We start from the raw sequence: 22065 nt of genomic DNA on the forward strand, positions 1-22065 counted from the left end.
GATCTTTTACCGTAGGCGGGCCCGCGGTAGTAATGTGTGGCGCCCAGCACGTGTCAGTCTCCTACTTTCCCCGTACCCGACCCGCTTCGCTGGTCCTCTCCGTAATCCAGTTTGCGTAAAATCCTGTGCGATGATTAGGCAGCACAGCCGATCGGCTCTCCCTCGTGTCCCGTACCCCATGCAAAAGCTGTGACGTTTGATTTGTGTTTCGTGTGATTACTACTCGTTTGCAGTAGCAATACCGTTATATTAAGGATAGAGTTTGGCCAACTAAAGCAGATTGGTCGCAGTGCGACTGCTCCAACTACGTGTTCTGCAATGGTTCGAGTATTTGCGCCGTGCTGTCTCCTCATGTCTTCAATCATCTCTTTCAGCCCATTCATGTAGTTGTTCGTGCTGTGTTGTGGACTCCATCCAAGTCGTAGCTCGTGATGTGTTTAGCTCACAACTTTGGGCCATGTCAATTACCAGCTCAGGGACGAATCTTAGGAGTCAACCTAGATATCGTCTAGAAGAGACGAAGTCAACCAAAACAAAACTGCAGAATGCAGCCGATGATCGATCAAACGAGGGGCTCATCTTCCGCACCCACTTCAATTTAGAATTCCACAAAGACGTATGCAGCGTTTGCCTGGCAAAGTATACGACTTCCACCTCCTGACCATATAAATTCATATTAAAACCAGCAATATCAAATTTGATGATGATCTAAAAGGAATTGACTAAAGATAAAGACAACTTGTCAAAACACAATCAAAATCCCATTTGTGGATCAGAAAGAATCAAGTATAGTGTTCATTGTCCACACATCTGTTATTGTTATGATCCCCAAACATCTTAAACTGAGCCACAACCTCATCAACTCGCATCATCTATTGCCTATGTACACAAAAGACCCATAGGAAAGAAACCCCGTATTTGAGTACCAAAACCAGAGTGTTTCTTACACTCCATGTCCTGTTTCACATACATATCATACCAGTACATAACCTAGACTTATTCATCCAGAAACACACTACCACAAATGTATACATATATATATATATAAATATATATCTTGCTCGCGATCCACTCTACCCAACTTCTGGTGGGTTGTAAAAGAGACAGACATGCTCAAATTGCACTTTCATCAAGCATTCTTCTCGGCGAATATGTCAAGGAGTTTTAGTGCCTGAATAGATCAAATCATAAAGTTAATTATGATTATTCACTACGATATATACCAGACGAAATAAATTAAATGGCATGATAGAAGGCATCTAGAAACATACCTCTTCAACATTCAACTCCAGCCGGAATTTGGGACCATCGTAGTGGTGGAGTATGGGCCTGAAGGAATCCTCCTCTAGTGGCTCATAAAGCTTTCTTGTCACCACTCTCACCTAATCAACAAGTTGATGACAACTTCAAACACTATAATTGAATAGGTTTGTATAAGACAAGCTTGCCAGCAAATTGTAAGAGGAGTTGTTTGGTTGTTGCAAGCCCTTATGGTAGGAATAAATATTAAACCAATGTGTTGGTCACTAGATGTATCGGCATTTGACTATGGGGGCCATGGACCAAATCTTCATACTTTACAAGATGATGGAAGTGCTTACAGCTGGCTGATCACTACTTGAATAGCTTCAGAGACTAAGTCAGCGAGACTTTTTTGTTCTAGGATGCTCCTCCAGATCCATCCATGAGATGGCAGGTGAGCTGTCCCTTTAGATAGAAGATTAAAGCTACCACAATTCTGTAATGCAAACTAGTCTTGATATTCACCAGACTAGTTTGTGTTCTATTATATATAAAATCGGCAAAACTTTATCAAATGATGTGTTCTATTATATATAAATTATGTTAAAGAATGACAGATTGATATTCACCAGAAAAAAAATCTAGAAAAAATAAGAATTTAATGTGAAGAACAGTATACAAATGGGTAAAGGAGGATGCTTTTGTTATGAGGACACACCTGAGCAGGGAACCGTGACTCTCCAGGGCATTTCTTGTCCTCCCATGCCGTCGGATCGATGTTGGTTCCTCCAAAGCTAGCTGACTGCGGATCAGAACACAAGGCAAAGGTTTACAAGCAATTCCCGTGAAGCACCACGGGCAAAACCCAAAAGTAACAGTTGCCAGAAATATGGAGTGGCGTGCGGATCAATCACCTCAAAGATCCCGTGAAGCTGATGGGTGGAGTAGTTGTAGAGGAAAAGGGGTAATCCCGGCGTGATTGCTCGCACCGAATCCCTGTATCTGGATGGCAACCCTATCAAAAATCACCCATTTTGAGAACAGAGATTAGACACAAATTTCTGATCCTTATAGATTGTTTTGCTAAACTCAAATTCGTTCTCTTTCCCAAAAATCTCATTGAACAAAGCAGTTCTTAGTTGAAGATGATGAGCCAAAAAGATCAAAAATGAGATTTTTTGGGCGGGCGTACCGAAAAGCTGCCTCCGTAGGTTTTCCTCCATGGTGTCGTTGTTGCACACAAAGATGTATCCCCCGATCGCCTCGTTCCTCGGCAGAGCTTCGGAGGGCGGCAGCGTCTTGAATCTCTTGTCCACCGCCGCATCCTTATCGTTATTGTTCCTGTTGTTGCTGCTGTTATTGTTGTTATAATTGACGTTTCTCTTCTTCTTTCCGCTTCCCCCATCGTTGCTGTTACTCTTCTTCCCATTCCCATTCACCGGCTTGTTGATGGGCTTATTGACGGCCGTATTGAAGTAATCCTTGATGACCCCATTGCCGCCGTCGTTGTAGTTACCGCCGAAGTAACTGGAACTCTTAACACCGCCGCTCTCGCCGATCCTGTTACTGTCGGCGTTGTTGTACCGGTTGACCCCGTAGTTGCTGGTGCCGAAGGCGAGCTTCTGCGAACCAAAAGCGCTTTTCCACCCTGCGAAGGATCCGCCGCCGTTGAGATCGGTGGAGGACGGCAGCGGCTGCTGCTTGACGTAGCAGTCGCTCCAGATGCTGTCGCCAATAGAGAGATCCGAGAGACCGGAGGTCTGCAGCCGGAGCTGATCGCTGAACTGCCAGAACGACGCCTGATCCCTGTAACTGCCGCCGTAATTGTTCTGCCCTTCCATATCTTCTTCGAGAAGTAGCAGTAGCTGCTAAGGAATGGATCGAAACGGATCGCAGTAGAAGAGGAGATCGAAATGGATCGCAGTAGAAGAGGGAGTACCGGTGCGAAGGTAAGAATGGGGCGGATAGATATAGGCGGTGGGAAGGGAAGGGGAAAGCTTCCTGGAAGAGGCGGTGGAAATCGGGGGTCGGCGAAACCGCGTGGGCGCCACCAAAACGAACGGCTGAGATGAGAGATGAAGGGTGGTTGAAGGGAAGGCGGATTTGATGGGATTTCAATTGGGGAATTGGGCAATTTGGGGATGCGGATTGCTTACTGGGGAAGGAAGTGGGCGAGTCACGGTTTCTAGAATGTGCTCAGACACGTGGGCAGCATCGGAGGGACGCTGTATGCGTGTGGCACGTGTTCGGTCGACAAACCTCGGTGGACTCCGTGTTGGGCCGTAGTAGACTCGGAGGTATATCCGCCCGTTTCCGCTTGGATCCGACTCCGCTTTACCGAATGATCTAGGCCGTTAACAACAATCCCAGCGGATGATTCGACCACCATTTATCGGATGCGGATGTCATCCACATCTCAATGGATCCGATCCTAATGTGATGTGTTGACCAAACCCACGTGACACGTTACCTGTGATGGTAATCGGTCCCCATCGTTGACCGGGTGCTGATCGGTTGACCATTAATGAGAAATCGTAAATTTAGGAGACTAATTGCATGCTTAACTTGTAATTACGTTACTAGAATACCAAATTGATGGAGTATAATCGGGTGAGGATTCGAAATTAGGTACAACGACCGTATGGAGAAGGGTGCAAAATCCTGCTTTGATTTGCTTTCAAGTTACTTCAATGAGTGAGATGCAGTCGACAGTGGCTCAGTTTCTGCGGCCTCATCGTGTAATTTGGGCCGAACCGGCCCATTATAAAGGCCTAACTTTGTCTGGCCCCGAGTGGGGAGACGGGAATACGCCAATGAAAGGTGGCCTTGGGCGGAGGCTCACACTCGCTTGACACGCGAGGAAGCTACGACGTGGGCCCCCACTTGGATTCCTCGTGTGACGACTTAGCCCCTTTCATGACAGGGATTGGGTAGCTTCTCACCTGTTTCCTCTTTCTTTTTAAGGTTCTTAAAGGGAGGAAGGGAAGCCGCATCGGTTCCCAATCCAAACCTCACGTCATCAAATGGTAACCAGGAGAGAAAAGCCTGTCGCCTGCCTTGAGAATAACATCCGATCTCCAACCCTAGAGTCCGCACCGTCACTCCAGTCCCACCTCCACCAACCCGCAGCGCCCCCATGAACCACCGCCACGTCGCGGTGCTCTTTTCCGGGGTGGGTCGTGGGCGGGCCACCGGCACGAGTGGGCGCCAACCCGACACGCGTCAGGTGGTAACGCTCACCGCACCGCACCGCACCGCGAAGGAACGGGGAACGCTACAGGATCGGTTTTGGTGGGGAACAGTGACGCTTCTGTTTCGGTGCACACCCCCTATCCTAGTGCTCGCCACTGGTTCGTCTCTCCTTTGGAGGGCCAGCCATGGTTACTTCCAAACCCATGGGAGGAGTGAGAGGAGAGGAGCCTCGAAGGACTTGTTAATGCTCCCAAGTGAAATTCCAGGAGCTGGGGGTGGGTGGTCACCTTCGTTCCTCTGTTTTCTGGAGACATGTGTCTCTCTTTTCCCCCCAAAGTGCTTTGTCCAAATTCCAGTCCTTTTCTCCTTTTCTCCTCCCTTTGTCTCGCTCTCTAACCTTCTTTTTTACGAGGTGTTTGCATTTTTGCTTTCTTTTTCCTGGATTTTTCCTTTTGGTTGAGCTTTGAAGTAGGTTCAGATGTAAAGCTGAGATTTTTCGATGTTCTTTTCACGAAGTTGGTGGCTTTGTCTTCCTTTGATGCGCTCGCTTTTGCCTTTGTTTCCTTATTTGCTTCTTCGGTAACGGGATGACGTTGTGTGGACTTATGTTCTACATAATGGAAAAGGATTCGTGGTTTTTGTGATTCAAGAAGCTGATTTGGTCCTCAAAAATCCAACCTTTTGGATCAAAAATCAAAGGGAGGTAGTAATGGGGAATACAAGTAGTGTCAGGGAAGGTGGAGAGGAGGGGCAGGGTGGAAGCTCTCACTGTCAAAGAGGGTCAGAGGATTTGATGGGGCAGAGCCCTCCTCAGAGCCCCAGAGGCGCAGCGCAGTCTCCTCTACTCTTCGCTCCCCAGGTTAGCTTTCTTCGGTTTCCTCATCTGTTACTACGTTCTTTTCCAGATTAATGAACGGATCAAGATGCCAAATGGGCGAGACCAGGGAGGAGAAGCCTTATACTGCCTTGTTGATCTTTCATTTGTTCTGCGTCTCTCTTGTTTGTTTACTACCAATGATGGTGTATCTGAAGAGATTCAATTGTTGATCAATTGTTGTTTTATACAGGTTCATTTGCAATAATTGTTTGGATAATTTTGCTGTGTGCTCAGAAGTGTTGCTTATGAAAATTGCATCTTTTCTTTATTTAATCATCTCTCCTGTCAACTTATGTTGATTATCACATTTACTACGTGATGTATTCGTTCATTGCAGATATATATTTGGGTAACTGGTTTTGGTTAGGATAGTTTCATGAAATTGGATGTGTAACATCCCTGATTAGTCCCACATTGGGCAAGACTAAGATTGACTTATAAGGGTCTGATGAGTGTACTACTATCAACTTCAACTTAAGCATTTTGGTCAGTGGTTTAGACTAAACGAAGTTGATAGGCCAGTTAGCCCATCAGGCTCGAGTCATTATATTTGGTATCAGAGTCGACCTAGCATTTGGGCATGGTGAGGGGGCTCGAGTAGAAAAGGGCTACCCGTAGACGGAAGACGGAGTCAGAGGACTCGTCACGACGTGAAGCCACCACTGAGCTGCCCCTCACATGCACTATGCTAGGGCCTGATCTGAGTTATGTTGGGGCTCATCCCTGATTAGTCCCATATCGAAAGTGGGCATACTACTATCAACTTCAGCTTAAGCATTTTAGTCAATGGTTTAGACTAAACGAAGTTGATAGGCTAGTTAGCCCATTAGGCTCGAGTCATTATAGGATGAGTGTTGTTTCATATATTTTCTGATAAAATGGTGCTTCCTTGTTGGATCATATATTTCTGTAGTTGTATCATTTTTTGGGTGTTCTTAAGGCTACTTTGGTTGTCAGTTCCCTGATCATCAAGTAGAAACAAACAGGTGCTAATGACATATCTATTGATAAAATTTCCTGTGGCTGGTACCTCATAATATAAATTTTTTATAGTGCAAGTTGAAGAAATTAAAGCTTAGAACTTATTGATCGGGACATATGATTTATGATGGAAATGAACATGTTAATGACAGTACAAAAATCTTTCTTCAGACAAGCAGAGTGTTGGAATGTCAAATTGAGTATCCATTCATTTAAACAATGTGCATTAAGAATATAAATCAAATCATGTCTCATCTATTGGCCTAACCTTTTAGATGCAATGACATGGTATCAAAGCCAGGTTATGCGTTGAAATCTTATCTAATGTTTTCTATTTTGCGCATTGCGGAACTAATGCTTATGCAATACCCTTTCTTCTCTATGGCACTTGGACCTAGCTTCATGTATCAAGCGTAATCCGGCTTATAGGTAATGTTAAATCTTGTAATTGTATTGGATCTTTTCATAACAGCTTAAACTTCTGGGTTTATGGCAATCCGATCAAAATATATATCAAGCTGAATGTAGAAAACACATCTAGCAAATATCTTTCTAGCGATCGGCAAATATAATCTGGCTTTGTTTAGGTTAAGGGGTGAACATGGCAGCTTATAGTTGATGGTATCACATAAGAGGACACCGTGTTGTCACAAACAAACTTCTAAACAGGATGTTTGATGTAATGCTTATGTATGTCCGTGTCTTTTGGTATGTTCATGCTCTGCACAACATGTAGAGGGACGACCGAAGGCTTAATGGTCTCATTTTAGTTAGGTTGGTGGCCGCTTTAGGCTTGTAAATAAAGGTTGTGTCATGTGGACACGTGTGAGAGATTTTCGGTCTGTAGTAGATCATTTTGACCCTTTGTTGTGCAATTGTTCAGTGCTTGTAAAGTCTGTTTGTAATTTGCATTGTCTATGAAGTGTTTTCAGAAATATTTGCTTGTGGATCCCGAGTGAGGCGTTTTCTCTAACCCGTTTTTTCTTTTTTGGGTCCTAAGGGACCATGGGAGGTTTCTGGGAGGCTGACCTTTGTGGACGGACACGCAAGAGTGCCGCACGACTTAAGCAAAACCAGCTAAGTCCGTGACAGTGTGTTCCAGAGCAAGTATCTTTATCCGGATAGCATTTTAAGTTGTGTGTTCAGTGTGCTTGAAGTCAGGATGGGTCAATTGTTTTCTGATAGCAAGACTATGATTATAATGCTGATCCAGGAGGACAATTTTCCTTAAATTTAAAGTTCTTTTTTGCAAAAGCCATAATTATATTACTATATTTGCAATTATTTGCTTCCTATGATTGTTTGAATCTGATGCTCCATCTTATCACTTGTTACGGATACGTGAGTGACCATAGATACATTTATTTTCTTAGTTGCTGACAAGGTGACTTACTATTGATTACATATGCATTCTCCCATGTTTAAACTTGTTTTTGCCTTCATCAGAGTTCTCCATGTGGTTCTGGGGCCTTCAGTATATAATTAATACTCTTCATATGTTTCAGTAAAATCTGATGGATACCATATCGTATGTTCTATTTCCTCTCCAGGTCCCTATGACTCCATTGCAAAGACATGAAGAGATGCATTCACCGAGTGATTCATGTACGCTAAATTCCCCAATGTATGAGGATGCCCTCGATGTTCAAGGGATTCCAACAATGATTACTTGGGGCCATGGCGGCAGGGAAGTCTTTGTGGAAGGATCTTGGGATAACTGGATGACAAAGTACCATGAACCAGATTTTGTACCCAAACTCTACTTGTTAAGATAAGATGTAGCGGTCGAAGGAGGTTATATATTGTTTTGTGTTATTGCAGGAAGCCCTTAGAAAGATCAGGCAAGGATTTTACAGTTATGATGGTGCTTCCTTCAGGTTTCTACCAATACAGATTCATTGTGGATGGAGAACGGAGATATGCCCCTGACGTCCCATGGATGAACGATGATATGGGAAATATCCATAACATTTTAGACTTGCAGGTAGCTTTTTCTTGAACTGTTGAACTGTTGATCCTTCTTTTCATTTGAGTGCTAATTTCTTTTGCATTGTTTACTTTAATGGAAGAAGTGTTTGTTCGCTTGTATATATTTTAGTTGTGGTAGACTGACAAAATTCGGCACCTTATTTTTATTTATCGAGAGACAATTTTTAAACAGTGTCTTCTTATAGTTTATGTGTTTCATGAACTTTAGTTCCTTAAATTTATTTATCAAGAGATAATTCTTTGACATTTTCTCCTTTAGTTAATGTGTTTCATGAAATTTACCATGTATTTTCTCCTAGGAAGAATATCATGTCGCAAATAGTTAGTTTTAGTGCCATTTGGCACACCATTCTCTCAACTGAAAAGCAAATTTGTAAATGCATGCATACCATAACAACGATTGAGCGACACAATTTCTGGATCGAAGAATATACTTCCTGTAAAATTTGTGCATCTCTCTTTTAAGTGTTGCTGCATTTGTGCCTTAAACCAATTGTGCCTGTGACCAACTTGTCTATTGCCTAGTATTAATTAACGGTGAACAGTCCTCCAAAATTCATATAGGTTTTGATAAGATCTCTTTTGGTTGACATCTCATGGTTAGACATAAGCCGAAATTAATGAAAGGGAAGTTCACAACTAAATATCCAAGCTTAGTACAACAGTTTATCGTGCCGCAGGATTTTGTCCCAGAGGATTTAGGAGGTGTTGCGGGTTTCGAAATGCCTCAATCGCCAGAATCAAGCTACAGCAACTCACCACTTGGTTCAGAGGACTACCGAAAAGAGCCACCGCTTCTACCTCCGCAGCTGCACGTTACCGTTCTGAACGCACCAGCCGCCATGGATTGCCCTTCCTCTCTCACGAGGCCTCCGCATGTGGTGCTAAATCATCTCTATATTCAGAAAGGGAAGAGCAGTCAGCCTGTTGTGGCACTTGGAAAAACTCATAGGTTTCTCTCCAAGCATGTCACTGTGATACTGTACAAGTCCATAGCAAGATGATGTACAGATATAGCTGGTTAGTGTACCTGTCAAAACTCATGGCACCATTGTTCTGGTCTATGTTCAATAAAACTGTAATGTTACTTAATAGGACTTCCGTGAAGGATGAACACATATCTATGTTCATGTGAAAAGCAATTATTACTTGCTCTGATGCTTCTTCCTGCTAAAAGTTTGAGAACCATGGTTTCTTTTTTATTCTCTGGTTAACAGATATCAAAGAACATGGATTTGAAATTTATTGAGAGTGAAATCAGTGTGTTTTACAAATCACAAGGTGTTTCGATGTGTATATGGGAGATTGAGATCATTGTACAAGATTGTTGACTCTTTGAGACAAGAATATTGTATTAGATCATACTCCTCCTGCCTACTGCATGAACTTCCACAACAAAGAATGCTTAAAATGTTACATGCTCTGATGTTCATGGAGATTACCAAGTAGCAATCTCTGTTTCCTGCTTTTTCCAGTATTTTTTGTCTGTTCACCTTTGAAGTCATGATCAAGAAAGCTTGTTTTGTATATGGGATTTCTTCATAAGGTATTATTACTCTACTACATGGATGAATTTCCACACCAAAGAATGCTTAAATTGTCTCATTCTCTGTCTGACATTTATGGAGATTACCAAACAGTAATCTCTGTTTCCTACTTTTTCCAGTATTCATTGTCTGTTCACCTTGAAGTCATGATCAAGAAAGCTTACATTTTGTATATGGGATTTCTTGAGAAGGTATCATCATCCTTCTAAACCGGATCATCAGGAGCAAACAGGAAGAACACGAGACTTGGAACAAAGAACCATGTAGGTCAAAAGCAAGTACCAAGCTTGTTGAATGAGAGCCGCAAATTTGAACTCGATGTTCACACCTATTCACATCCTGTTCCTTAGGAAAGTTCCATCAACGGACAAGACAGCTACATACCTTTCTTCTTTATCCGGCTGATGTGAGTCAAGCATCAATTGTGGAGTAGAAGATGCAATTACTCCGATGAAGTGAGAACACAAATTTACTGTTCTTGCCACTCCACCTGCAACCAAAAACAGCCCCAACTTGTTAGAATGAGCTACGGATTTGAAGGTTATTGATCTTATTTACTGTTCTTACTCGTTCTTGGCTCATCATCAAGTCTGTAACACATGTCAAACCAGAGTGTTGAACATCGACTTGAAGAGTCAAAGTCTTTCGACGTCAATCTTTGAGAAGAGATTGGGAAACTTAAAGCATTAAAGCTTCGTTGTCTTTTGTCTTGCTGCCCATTGACGAAGTCTATGTTGACTTGAGGTCACCTTCCAGTATCTTACAGAGCAACTTCATAGCGACTTCATGTGATCGATTGCAGTTGGACCCGCGGCATGCTTCAGCCTCTCCTACGAATCAGTGCCGTGTCTGAGAATGGACCCACCGAGATCAGATGCATGAGAGTGGAACACAAGCTTCAGGAGCTGTCTCCGTCCATGCAGCTGATCCACTGAGCTGCAGTTGACACTGTCATCGTCTCTCCAAGCGTGATCCTGTATAAGTGAGACATCACGACAATGCCTTTCGCCACCCATGAGAAGAGATCGAGACTGTGTGATGGACGCAGCGAAGCAACCGAGGCGCGGAGCTGCCGTCGATCACGCCTTCATCCGATTCCTCCTCCCCGTCTCCGTCCTCTTCTTGGTCCTCTCTTATTGGCACTCCTGCTACGTCCGTCTCCTTTCCGTCCAATTCACCTCGACCCTTCTCCATGACCTCGACCACTTCATCAGCAGGAAGGCCATGCTCCTCTTCTGCAACGCCCTCCTCTTGCTCGTCACCAGGGACTCCGGCCTGCTCGGCTTCTTCGCCCCCACCACCAACAACTCCGACGAGGAATCCGACCACAAACAGCTCCGACTTGATCGTGGCGACCCCGAGACGGAATCTGCTACAGCTAAACCGTGCCCCGTGGAGGAGAAGGCGGCGGTGACAAGCGGCCCCGAAACCAAAGAGTGCGAGGTGGAAGAGAAGGCTGAAGCGGGAGGTGATGCATCTCTTGAATTGGTTGCGGTGGAGGGAATGGACACGGAGAGGGTTGATGAGGATGAGGCGGAGGACGAGAACATAGATGAGTTGAACAAGAAGTTCGAGGCGTTCATAGAGCGGGTGAAGAACGAGAGAAGAATGGAGGCTCGTCAGCTTGTTGTGGTCTGAGATTGCAGAAGCTTCATGCATTCTCTGGAAACAGTTTTCTCTTCTCTTTTCTTTCGTGCTCTGTCTCTTCTCGCTCTCGCTCTCGCGATCAGAGTTGAGGTGTACATTAAACCTTAGTGGATTGGCACAATGATTCGATGATCTTGGAATTGGAGTTGATCGAACTTGTTTGTGCATACGGAGTCAACCACTCGGGTCAATTGGGATTCATGAGATCCAAAAGCTAGCTGTGATTGTGATCTCATTAGGTTCCAAAGGAGATTTCCACTCGAGGCATCGACAACATGTGAGTAGACGAAGACCATGAAAAGATGATTCCATGATATCATCAAGAAGACTTCATAGTCAATACGAAGACTTGGCAGTGCGGCTTCGCGTTATATTTTCTAAGTAGCTTACCTTTCATACCTTCCTTTCTAGTTTTGGCAAATTTTTTTAAATAATAAATATATTATTTTATTATTTATAGACTCATTATTACTGATTTTATTTTATTTTTCCTTATAATCTCTTATTTAGCCTTGTTAATGTCGTTCGGTATCGTCCGATCTCACTCGTCTTTCTCAATATTATCCATTAAAGATGAAGATGATGAGATGAAAGGAAGAAAAAGAGGTATCGACAAAATGTGGGTAGATGGATACCGTGAATAGATGATTCCATGATATCATCAAGAAAACTTCATAGCCAATATGAAGGCTTGGCAGTGCGACTTCGCATTATATTTTACAGAAGCTTATCGTTCGTACCTTCCTTTCAAGTTTGGCTTTTTTTTAATAATAAAATATTATTTTATTATTTATAGACTCAATATTACTGATTTTATTTTATTTTTTCCTATAATCTATTATTTATCCTTGTTGATGTCGTTTGGTAGTGTCCGATCTCACTCGTCGTTCTCGATATCATCCAATAAAAAGAAAAAAAAAAGAAAATTATTTATATTTATTTATAAATAGATTATTTAAAATGTAAAAAAAATAAAATAAAATTTTAAAAAATATTTGTTTTAGAATTTTCTAAGAACATCTTTTTATAATTCCTAAAATACCCTTAAATTAACAATCAACCACCTACCCCTTGTCTATTTCTTTTACTTTCTTTTCCTATGAATATGTTCATAATATATTATTTTTATTCAGTGTTATATTATATTATATTATATTTAATATTTTAATTCTATGTTATAGTATTTTAAAGAATATTAGGAAATCATTGTAACGCAACAGAAATTACATTATTTTTGCACTATAATTGTTAATAGTATTGCATTACAGTATTTTCCTATATTACTGAAAATATTGTAATAGTATAGAATACAATAACTAAGTTGGGTTTACTATGGACCGATTCATAGGAAAAGTGATAAATGATTGGAAGTATTTTGAAATTCTGAAAATGTAACCCATAAAAAGAGAGATTTTTCTCGAGAATTCATCCATTATTAAATAATACTATTTTTATAAAAATAATAAAAATTATGTGGGTAATGAACAATTGGATATATATATATATATATATATATATATATTCATAATTGAAATATAATAAATTAAAAAGACTTTCATAATTGATATAATAAAAAGTTAAACCGTTGATTATAAATCATTATATTGTTATAAATCAACATAATGATTTACAACAACATGAGCAAACTATTAAATGACATACGTTTAATTAAAAATATGAAGGACAATATTATTATGATAATTCCTGAAAATATTAAAAGAAAAGGGTAAATAATCCTTTAAAAGGACAAAGATTCCGAAAATTGGAATACGATGAGGTGGTTTGACGCAACCAAATAGCTCATATCAAATTTGATCAGGACCGTCCATGTACGCGACGAAGAGCATCATGTGCGTCTAATTTCGTGCATGCGATCAATTGGGACTCACCCCGACCCAGGCGAGAGAGAGGGGAGAGAGATGGCGGCGGTGAAGACCGCCGACGTTCTAACGGCCACGGCCGCAGCTGTTCTTTCGGCCGCCCTTCTCTCCTACCTCCTCCTCTCCGGCCACGGATTCAAGCTCCCGTGGCTTAGAGATCGTGGAAACTACCGTCGGCATAAGAGTCGCGGGAAGAGGAACGGCCTTGTCGACGCCGTCGGCAACACGCCTCTAATCAGAATCAACAGCCTTTCTGATGCCACTGGGTGTGAGGTAAAGATATTTTTTATCCAAAAAGATTGGATCTTTTATATCCTCGCTAGATTTTTCTTGGCGATTCTTGATGGCTGAGTAAGACATCTTTTCATGTCTTTAACTTGATTCGAGAACTCATTGGTTCTTTGTCTTGATTTGTGGATTTTCCTTTCGTTTATCTTTCAGATTCTTGGGAAAGCCGAGTTCTTGAACCCTGGGGGGAGCGTGAAAGACCGGGTGGCGGTCAAAATCATTGAAGAAGTGAGTGCATGATCTATAATCTACTAGTCATTTGTTTCTATCAGCCGAGAGTGAAAGAAATGACTTCAAACATGCCAATTTGACAACCAAAGCTTTCTTCTTCGCAAGCGAGCCTTTTGGTTTATTCTGTCGTCGTTGTTGGCCATGGATTTCTATCTTGGTATTCAAGAATATACTTGATGATATGACATCACTACTTTACTCATTTTATTTGGTAGGGGGGAACATTTTCGCAGTCGCACTCTGATAAGGCAATGAAGGCAATAAGAAGATAGGAAAACAGCAACATTACTGTTTTTGTCATTGTTTTTTATCTATGTTCTGGCATGTCTGATAAATATGTGAAAAGTCCCACTGATATATCTTATGTGCTTGGTCATAAATTTTGTATTTTATTGAATAATGTCAAGCTTTAATATCTTATCGATGAAATATAGACTGCAAAATGTAATCAATTGAACTTTTTTATAATGACATGCCATACTTGTCATCATCGAAATGTAATTTTATGTAGGCACTAGATTCTGGGGGCCTCATGCCAGGTGGTGTCGTGACCGAGGGAAGTGCTGGAAGTACCGCAATTAGCCTAGCGACAATTGCTCCTGCATATGGATGTAAATGTCATGTTGTTATTCCTGATGATGTTGCCATTGAAAAGGTTGGTCCATCATCCTAATTTCATCTTTTGATCTTTTGCCTGTACCGTATATTGCATTATGCAATCAATTTGCAGTCAACATGTTCTTTGATTTTGCCCGTGCTCAAATTTGTTGATGTTCTTCTAAATTGACTAAATATCATTTCATTACATTCTGCAAGTAGTTTTTAGTAAAGAATCGGATAGTACATGCAAAGAATATTTTGTTCTTTGGATCAATGCCAGTGTGTGCCCGTGAATGTTGGTCAATAGAGATTTGTTGATCATAGACACTCAGGGTACTACCGGGTCTCTAGATCCATGACTGAAGCAAGTTGTGAATCTGTTATGATATTGTGTCTTTTAATTGGTGTTTGTATTCTTAGTCCTAACATGTTGGCCTCATAAGCTTTTGGGGTTGAGTGGTGCTTCCTTGCAAAGTTCAAATATTTTGTATATCTTAGGTTAAAGTTAGCACTTAGAACTGCCACCTATACGTATGTTTTTCAAATTTCTCTTGGAAACATGTTGCTATAATCTGAGGAATCATTTCATTTAAGGGATTGCATTCACGCAATTCAGAAACTATTTTAACAACTCTCTCTCTCTTTCTCACTCTCACTCACTCACTCACTCACACATGTCAAACGACTTCCTGGAAGAAAGTTGAAGCATAGGAGCTCACAGGAAAATAGAGCCGATAAGCTTCTGGTTGATAATCACCATAGTAGATGAGTGAAATACTGAATAGGAATTGGAGGTGCAAGTACTCCTTGAAAGATGGATGCAAATTTTAGTTCTGTTTGATCTTTGGTTTCAGTTGTAGGTTTAAATCCATACATGCACATTGCACACACCTTCAAGGCTTTAGATCAAGATAACACCTAAACAAACCATACCTCTCTTTTGGATTGATAATACTGGCTTATTTGTTATCAAAAGAGGTTTAGCATGGAAATCAGACCAAAAGACTGAAAATTCAACCTTATTGAATCTGAGTAGTATAAACATAAAAAATATGACAAAAGAAATGATTGTATCTTAAAGGTGGCTGCATATTATGTCGAAAGATACAACACAAGGAAAATTAGTTTCTCCCTGTTTTACTTGAATACAGTTGTCTTTCTGTTTATTGTTTAATTTTCAACTCTGGATATTCTTTCAGTCTCAAATAATTGAGGCTCTTGGAGCTACCGTGGAAAGAGTAAGGCCTGTCTCTATTACACACAAAGACCACTATGTTAATGTCGCAAGGAGGAGGGCCTTAGAGGCTACAAATAGAGCTGCAATTCCAATTGAAGCTGATAAAATTAAAGGCATAGACTTGCTGCAAATGAATGGTCATGCACCAAAGCAAACAGAAGGTCATCCTTGCTCTGCTGATAATAAAGGTGGTTTCTTTGCTGATCAGTTTGAAAACCTAGCAAACTTCAGGGCCCACTATGAATGGACTGGTCCTGAGATATGGGAGCAAACTCAAGGGAAATTGCATGCCTTTGTTGCTGCTGCCGGTACAGGTGGCACGATTGCTGGAATATCACAGTTTCTCAAGGTTCATCATTGTTTGTACATTAGATTTTATGCTATATCTAATGCTTTGCTCTTCTTTTTTATCCTTCTACTATCTTGATGTTTTCTTATCCAGGAAAAAAATCCAAATATTAAGTGCTTCCTTATTGATCCCCCGGGGTCTGGTCTGTTCAATAAGGTCACGAGAGGAGTAATGTATACGAAGGAGGAGGCAGAGGGCCGGCGCCTGAAGAACCCTTTTGATACTATAACGGAAGGAATTGGAATCAACAGATTGACCAAGAATTTCATGATGGCCGAGTTGGATGGAGCTTACCGAGGCACCGATAGAGAGGCTGTTGAAATGTCCAGGTGCATGCTAAACTTCCAGACAATCATATTCAATTAGTGCCTGCATATAATTTAAAAAGAGAATAAAAAAAGGAAAGTATCCCAGGTATATAGATATTTTCTGTATGGGCAAATTAAGATGCTAACATATTTACGAAATTGGAAAGAGAAAGACTGGACTTGTTACTTCTTGTAGCACCGTTTGTATGACAGCGCTCTCATGATTACAGTTCCAATCCATTGATGATGTCAGACGACATATATCTTCGAAGATATAGAGATGCATTAACATAACAGTTGTCTATGAAGGTTGCATGGTTCTTTTCTGATTCTGTCACTATTTTCTCTGACAAATATTCTAGGGGTGCCAGTGAATCTTATCACTCATAAACAAATGTGTCTTATTTGAATAGACTGACATTCTTGAATTAGAAACTGTGATCATTTGGCATAATTAATTAGTCTATGAATGTTTTGTTGTTGGAGTGGCTCATGAAATTTTGTTTGTTAAATTATACATGGTTTCTGCTCATTTAAGGTCATCATTACATTTCTGGAATATGGTTTTAGAATGCGTTTTTGGGTGCTGGACAACATCAACTCTGTCTATATGTCAGATAGGTTTCCTGAAATTTTTCGTGATTGTTTCAAGCCTAAGCTGCATATTCTTGTTTCCAGAGTTAACTTTGATGAACTGGTTAGAAAAATTTTAGGTCTTCAAACATAAATAAGCTTATCAAGTGGCCAACTTAAGACGCGCCACTGAGGAACATTGTGAATTAAAAAAACTAGTCTGGTTGTGAAGTCGCTGACTTTTACTATATTCATTGGATCAGTTAGAAAAATTGCTTTTTTGGACATCTTAAAATAGCTTTTGTTTCTGATTTTGATGAAATATGGACCCCAGCATCTCGTCAGTTGATCTTTCAGGTTGTATCTTTCACTCTACAACCTGAAGTTTAATGCTTAATATCATTACTTGTGATTCCATTGCCTGAGAGTGGTAGTCTCATTATTCACATCATTTAGATTGATCTTCTTTAACAGAGTTATTCTGTATAAATAAGTTTGAACTCCTTTAGCAAGTTCTTTTTCCTTCCTCTTCCGATATCTAGACGTTGCAGTTTACCTCATGAACCGATGGTTTGTCCTGCTATCCTCCATAGTGAAACAACTATCCAAAATGATGGTTGATTCTGGTTTTTTATTTTTTTTTTTATTACATGTATTTCCTCGATCCTAACCAAGTTTATGAACAGCAAGTACATGTATATATATACTTTCTCATATATATCCTCTCAGGTTTCTTCTGAAGAAGGATGGACTATTTCTCGGGAGTTCCTCAGCGATGAACTGCGTTGGAGCTGTACGATTGGCACGATCCTTAGGTCCAGGACACACGATCGTAACAATTTTATGTGACAGCGGGATGAGGCATCTGAGCAAGTTCTGTAATGCTCAATATCTGGTCGATCATGGACTGACACCAACTGCGACCGGTCTGGAGTTTCTCGATCGCTCTTGAAGTTGTATAGCCTGGCGGCGTGCCAGAATTCATACACATATATCGGCATCCATCTTGTGGAAAGGTAACTGCCTGAGCAATTCAGGGATTTCTTCTCGTTGCTACCATCTGTGCTGAATACAGATGTGGCATCTCAGGAGATTTGCCACTGAAGCTCTCATCATGCTTATCTTAATGCATTTTATGATGGAGCAAGAGATCATGCATGAAGTCTCTTCATAAATGCGAGAGGTGTGTGTTCTTGCTTGAGAAGCTTTGCCAACAGGTATTGTTGTTTAGAGTTATTTATGTGGAGTTCCTATTGTTTGCTTACATTTATTCTAGGGATCTGAGGATCTTAGTTTTTTGTTCATGGGACTTGGATGATTAAGAGTTTCCTTTCTTTTCTACTTCCTTTTTATGTTCTGAGCGTCCAACTTTTGGATTTTTTGTGTCTAAATTTTGGGTATGAATCTCCATTTCGGCCGAAATCCAATATGCTTGCCGGGTTGGATATGGATCGGATCCCTTTATAATCCGTATAAGCTCATTTTCAATCCGAACCCGACAAGATTAGTGATTAAAACTAATAACGATACACACAACCCCCGCCAAATGCTTAGAAGAGAAGCTCTTTCAACATTCATAGTAACAATATAGTAGAATGTGTTCAGAGAAAAATTACCATCTAAAGTTATCACTGGAATAAGCACTTCGAGCCGCAAAGAATTATCCGTTCTGGATGGATCGGACGCTAACTTTTTTTGTTCTTCTTATGAGTAGATTATCTGCATGAACTAATTGAAAGAATTATTGAAACAGGAGACATGCAAGTAAAAAAAATCGACGAACAATTATAAGATTTTACAAACAGTCGCTAAAATTGTTCAAAAGAAAAAAATTAAAGCAAAAGTTGTTTTTCTTGCATGAAAAGTACCTGAATATGTCCGAGTTCAATAATAAACTATCACACTCTGAAATGGTTCATTTTATGATCTCAAAAGTGTGTTCAGATGACAAAGGCAGAGTCAATTAAGACAAAGGAGGTGCACATCAGTAGCAGAACAGGGTATAATTTCATTATGGGTCTCAAACTACAACAGGAGAGGAAAGAAATGCTTAACACAGGGTAAGGAAAGATGGACATGCCAGAGTGTTATCACAAATTTCTTGACTATGATGAACCATTCTCCGAACTTAATCTTAATAATTACGGCTACAGCGGTGAAAAGTCGAGACACATGTTCGGGACAACCTCATTTCCTGCTTTTTGAATATAAAGAAATGTCGTGCGACTGCAACAAAAACAAATACATAGTAACTGAAACACATGGTTCTCCATTTTGCATCATAAGAATGTTTACTCATTTAAGAAAATTTGCGGACCAAATGTTTACTTATTATCGGCATGTCATCTGTTAGCACTACAATTGCAAGTATAACATGCTTGGCACTAAAGAGCAAGACCATAAAGACCACAAAGTGTTCATTGGTAGGACAACCTGTAAGATCCGAATGCAAATAATTTAGTAACAAAATTTCCTACCTCAAGGTATGAAAGTTTGTTCCATTCAAAAGAAAGCATGCTCTACTCATGCTACTATGAATAAGCAACAAAGCCTCATCCGCTGTACACAAGGCAAAAAGTTCATGATCTTCTCTTCATTGATTGCATCATCCGTAAGAATACTAATATCATTGAAGCGATATTAAGCAACAGGACTAAGCAACAAGCCTCATCCACTGTACATGAGGCAAAAAGTTCATGATCTTCTCTTCATTGATTGCATCATCCGTAAGAATACTAATATCATTGCAGTGATATTAAGCAACAGGAAAGTAAAGGTCGAGCTGGAAAAAGAAACTGTTGGTTCCATCGTGCGGATGCTTAATCTAGTGGTGCAGTCCACGCAAGTTATAAGACATAAACCTTCAGCTCAAAAAACGAATGAAGTGGGAAAACATTGTGCCATAACAAATATCTATAGGAGAGGACCTCAAATTTAAAGGATATAGTAGAAAAAATGTTCACACAAACATAAGATAAAAGCACTAAGTAGTCAGATACACTCAAGTTCACTGTAAAAATTTTCGGGATCATGATTTCAACACTCATCCAGAGCATTACGAGTATGAAGTGGTTACATTGAGACCAAACAAGGTTTCAGATGGAAGGGCCAAAACTGTTTGCCAAATATACGACAGGAAAGTAAACAGGAAATTGCATAAAAACTAAGGAAAAATCAAAAGAAGAACAAAAACTGTAAACCAGGCCCGACAAGAACGTTAATAGATGATCAATTAGTCGAAACAGAATCCCTAAGTTTTCTAAAAACATGGAAAGAAAAAAAAGAACCGCATAACCTAATTGCTAGAAATTAGAAAAACTACTTAACATAATAAGATCTGGGGCCTCTACCATTTTAAGAACAGTTAAGGCAATAAAAATCCTTGGAACAGTAAAAAATTGACGCTGCAGTCTTATGAGATGTCAAATATATAAATCAATTATGAGTCCTAATTGTGTATATGGGAGGATTGTCACTAAAACAAAATAAAAAGACACAAATAGCGTTCATGGTTATATTATATAAAGTAGCTTTTATAATAATATAACTCATCTTAAGCGAGCATGAGATCAATAAATTAGTATGTCAACAAAACAGTAGGAGAGTTTAGACCTGAGACCATTCCAATGCTCTTACATTAGTTTAAGGAGCCGCTAGCAATTGGTTCTAACTTTCTATGTTAGGAATTGGATATATATATATATATATATATAGCAGATTTGAGACTTAAGAGCATTAAAATGTTCTTATAATAATTTTAAAAACCAGTAGAATTTTCAAATTTGTCAATAAGAATTAAATACTTCATTGTTTATAGACATGCCAATTTGGTGGAAAAAAAATTATTGGCAAATAAGGCCGGCATAACTGAGAAATAAAATGAAGATTATCATATCAGATATGAGGAGAGCATGCAAAGAGAACTTATATGGAAGATGACAAACAAGAAGAAATACTCTTTGAGATCTACACAGCTTAAGAGAGTTCTAAATTAGTGACATCCCATTAACCATTTTCCAGTCTCACAGGATTAGAATGGCAGCAAATCTTGTACATATTTCAAGAGAGTCCCAACAAACTATGAGCACGAGTTCTTACTACTGAATGCAGATGCTGTCCTGTCTCCGAGAACACCATTTTGCCTCTTCCTCTCACCTACAAAGAAGAGTTCACTGTCACAAGTTCCAAAGATCAAATGTTTGTATCATTTAGAAATGCATTGCAGTAAACCCAATCCCAATTCGCGTTCTCAATATTAAGGTTATGAACTTGAACAAACCATCAGGGAAAATAAGAACATTCGAGCATTAGAAGATAAGATCACAACATAAGGCCGACAGAAATCATAATTTCACGCCGATGATTACGGGGTACAAGAAATACCTAACAAGGGATCACGCGCACCTATTGCCCGGCGTCCTCGGAGAACCGGGCGTCGAAGGGCGCGGAAACATGGGGATGGGCCGCAGCGGCGGCGGCTGCGCCAACCCCGGACCCGTTCTGGAGCTCGATGACGAGCCACCTGACGGCCTTGCTCATCTGCTCGAGCCGGACGGCGCTGATGGGCGGGATCCCGGGTGCCGTGGCAGGGCGGCCAGCCTTGGAGGGGGCGGCGCCGGTTGCCTCGTCGACTAAGCACTCGGAGCCGATGCGCTGCTTCATGGACTCGACGAACTCCTCGGCCTGGTCGCAGGCGACGCGGAAGAGTTCCCACCGCTGCTTGAAGGCCTCGAGCGCGGCGTCGGTGACGGGCGTCTTCTGCCCGCCGGACTGCTCCTTTGCCTCCAGGGCGGCCGCCGCCGCAGCTACGAACTCGTCATAGGCAGCGCTCAGTGCCTCCACGGTGCTCTCCATCGCCTCCGCCCGATGCGTGGTCGTCGGTGACGGGAGAGAGAAGGGTCAACTGCGACCGGGCGGCCCAGATAAGATCAGTACGAACCATCGAGTATATCGTTGGCCATTCACGGATCTTAAAGCAGTTTGATCCTGTCACATTACGTGATTCGTGAGACTCATTCGATGATCACGGGATTACAAAGGCTGAGATCACAGAAGCCACATCAAAGGTGGAAACCAAAGAGTTTTTATCCAAAGAAATTAGACCTCGAGAAGGATAAATAAAGC

At 40.9% G+C, this 22065-nt stretch overlaps 5 protein-coding genes across 12 annotated transcripts; 3 read left to right on the forward strand and 2 right to left on the reverse strand.

Annotated features, from left to right (window-relative positions):
* Positions 1-739: 739 nt before the first annotated feature.
* LOC103978775 (B2 protein) lies at positions 740-3305 on the reverse strand. Its single transcript, XM_009394702.3, has 5 exons — positions 2435-3305; positions 2157-2257; positions 1961-2044; positions 1272-1382; positions 740-1171 (listed from the first exon to the last, which is right to left on the reverse strand). Exons 1-5 carry the CDS (start codon positions 3081-3083, stop codon positions 1130-1132), a joined length of 987 nt encoding a protein of 328 aa, XP_009392977.2. The 5' UTR covers positions 3084-3305; the 3' UTR covers positions 740-1129.
* Positions 3306-4352: 1047 nt separating this feature from the next.
* On the forward strand, positions 4353-9436 carry LOC135608261 (SNF1-related protein kinase regulatory subunit beta-2-like). The gene is made up of 4 exons (XM_065100942.1): positions 4353-5293; positions 7843-8021; positions 8114-8276; positions 8962-9436. The coding sequence occupies exons 1-4, from the start codon at positions 5144-5146 to the stop codon at positions 9283-9285; spliced, it is 816 nt and encodes a 271-aa protein (XP_064957014.1). The 5' UTR covers positions 4353-5143; the 3' UTR covers positions 9286-9436.
* Positions 9437-10821: 1385 nt separating this feature from the next.
* LOC103978767 (uncharacterized) lies at positions 10822-11630 on the forward strand. Its single transcript, XM_009394691.3, has one exon. The coding sequence runs from the start codon at positions 10843-10845 to the stop codon at positions 11464-11466; it is 624 nt and encodes a 207-aa protein (XP_009392966.3). The 5' UTR covers positions 10822-10842; the 3' UTR covers positions 11467-11630.
* Positions 11631-13324: 1694 nt separating this feature from the next.
* LOC103978768 (cysteine synthase 2) lies at positions 13325-18293 on the forward strand. The gene is made up of 6 exons (XM_009394692.3): positions 13325-13628; positions 13797-13871; positions 14386-14529; positions 15674-16060; positions 16154-16389; positions 17671-18293. Exons 1-6 carry the CDS (start codon positions 13344-13346, stop codon positions 17891-17893), a joined length of 1350 nt encoding a protein of 449 aa, XP_009392967.3. The 5' UTR covers positions 13325-13343; the 3' UTR covers positions 17894-18293.
* LOC135608262 (mediator of RNA polymerase II transcription subunit 32-like) lies at positions 15889-21874 on the reverse strand. Of its 8 annotated transcripts, none has more exons than XR_010485470.1 (4): positions 21325-21874; positions 21040-21096; positions 18558-18660; positions 15889-16429 (listed from the first exon to the last, which is right to left on the reverse strand). XR_010485470.1 is itself a non-coding variant. In XM_065100944.1 (2 exons), exon 1 carries the CDS (start codon positions 21793-21795, stop codon positions 21346-21348), a length of 450 nt encoding a protein of 149 aa, XP_064957016.1. In that variant the 5' UTR covers positions 21796-21874; the 3' UTR covers positions 20923-21096. The 8 variants fall into 8 exon arrangements, 2 of the variants coding, with proteins under 2 accessions (XP_064957016.1, XP_064957015.1); XR_010485471.1 differs by having other exon boundaries at positions 18558-18669; XR_010485473.1 differs by lacking the exon at positions 15889-16429 and having other exon boundaries at positions 18489-18660; positions 21346-21874.
* Positions 21875-22065: the final 191 nt, after the last annotated feature.

Source organism: Musa acuminata, chromosome BXJ2-3 (assembly GCF_036884655.1).
Source record: "Musa acuminata AAA Group cultivar baxijiao chromosome BXJ2-3, Cavendish_Baxijiao_AAA, whole genome shotgun sequence".
Classification (NCBI taxonomy): Eukaryota; Viridiplantae; Streptophyta; class Magnoliopsida; order Zingiberales; family Musaceae; genus Musa; species Musa acuminata.

Bases quoted from the DNA above. Each gene is read 5' to 3' on its own strand.
- LOC135608261 (XM_065100942.1), top strand. From the start codon at position 5,144: ATGGGGAATACAAGTAGTGTCAGGGAAGGTGGAGAGGAGGGGCAGGGT. The intron at 8,022-8,113 runs GTACCATGAACC...GTGTTATTGCAG, and splicing joins TGGGATAACTGGATGACAAA to GAAGCCCTTAGAAAGATCAG. The intron at 8,277-8,961 runs GTAGCTTTTTCT...ATCGTGCCGCAG, and splicing joins ATAACATTTTAGACTTGCAG to GATTTTGTCCCAGAGGATTT.
- LOC135608262 (XM_065100944.1), bottom strand. From the start codon at position 21,795: ATGGAGAGCACCGTGGAGGCACTGAGCGCTGCCTATGACGAGTTCGTA.
- LOC103978768 (XM_009394692.3), top strand. From the start codon at position 13,344: ATGCGATCAATTGGGACTCACCCCGACCCAGGCGAGAGAGAGGGGAGA. The intron at 14,530-15,673 runs GTTGGTCCATCA...ATATTCTTTCAG, and splicing joins ATGATGTTGCCATTGAAAAG to TCTCAAATAATTGAGGCTCT. The intron at 16,061-16,153 runs GTTCATCATTGT...TTTCTTATCCAG, and splicing joins GAATATCACAGTTTCTCAAG to GAAAAAAATCCAAATATTAA.
- LOC103978775 (XM_009394702.3), bottom strand. From the start codon at position 3,083: ATGGAAGGGCAGAACAATTACGGCGGCAGTTACAGGGATCAGGCGTCG. The intron at 2,258-2,434 runs GTACGCCCGCCC...GATTTTTGATAG, and splicing joins CCTACGGAGGCAGCTTTTCG to GGTTGCCATCCAGATACAGG. The intron at 1,172-1,271 runs GTATGTTTCTAG...TGATCTATTCAG, and splicing joins TGGAGTTGAATGTTGAAGAG to GCACTAAAACTCCTTGACAT.
- LOC103978767 (XM_009394691.3), top strand. From the start codon at position 10,843: ATGAGAAGAGATCGAGACTGTGTGATGGACGCAGCGAAGCAACCGAGG.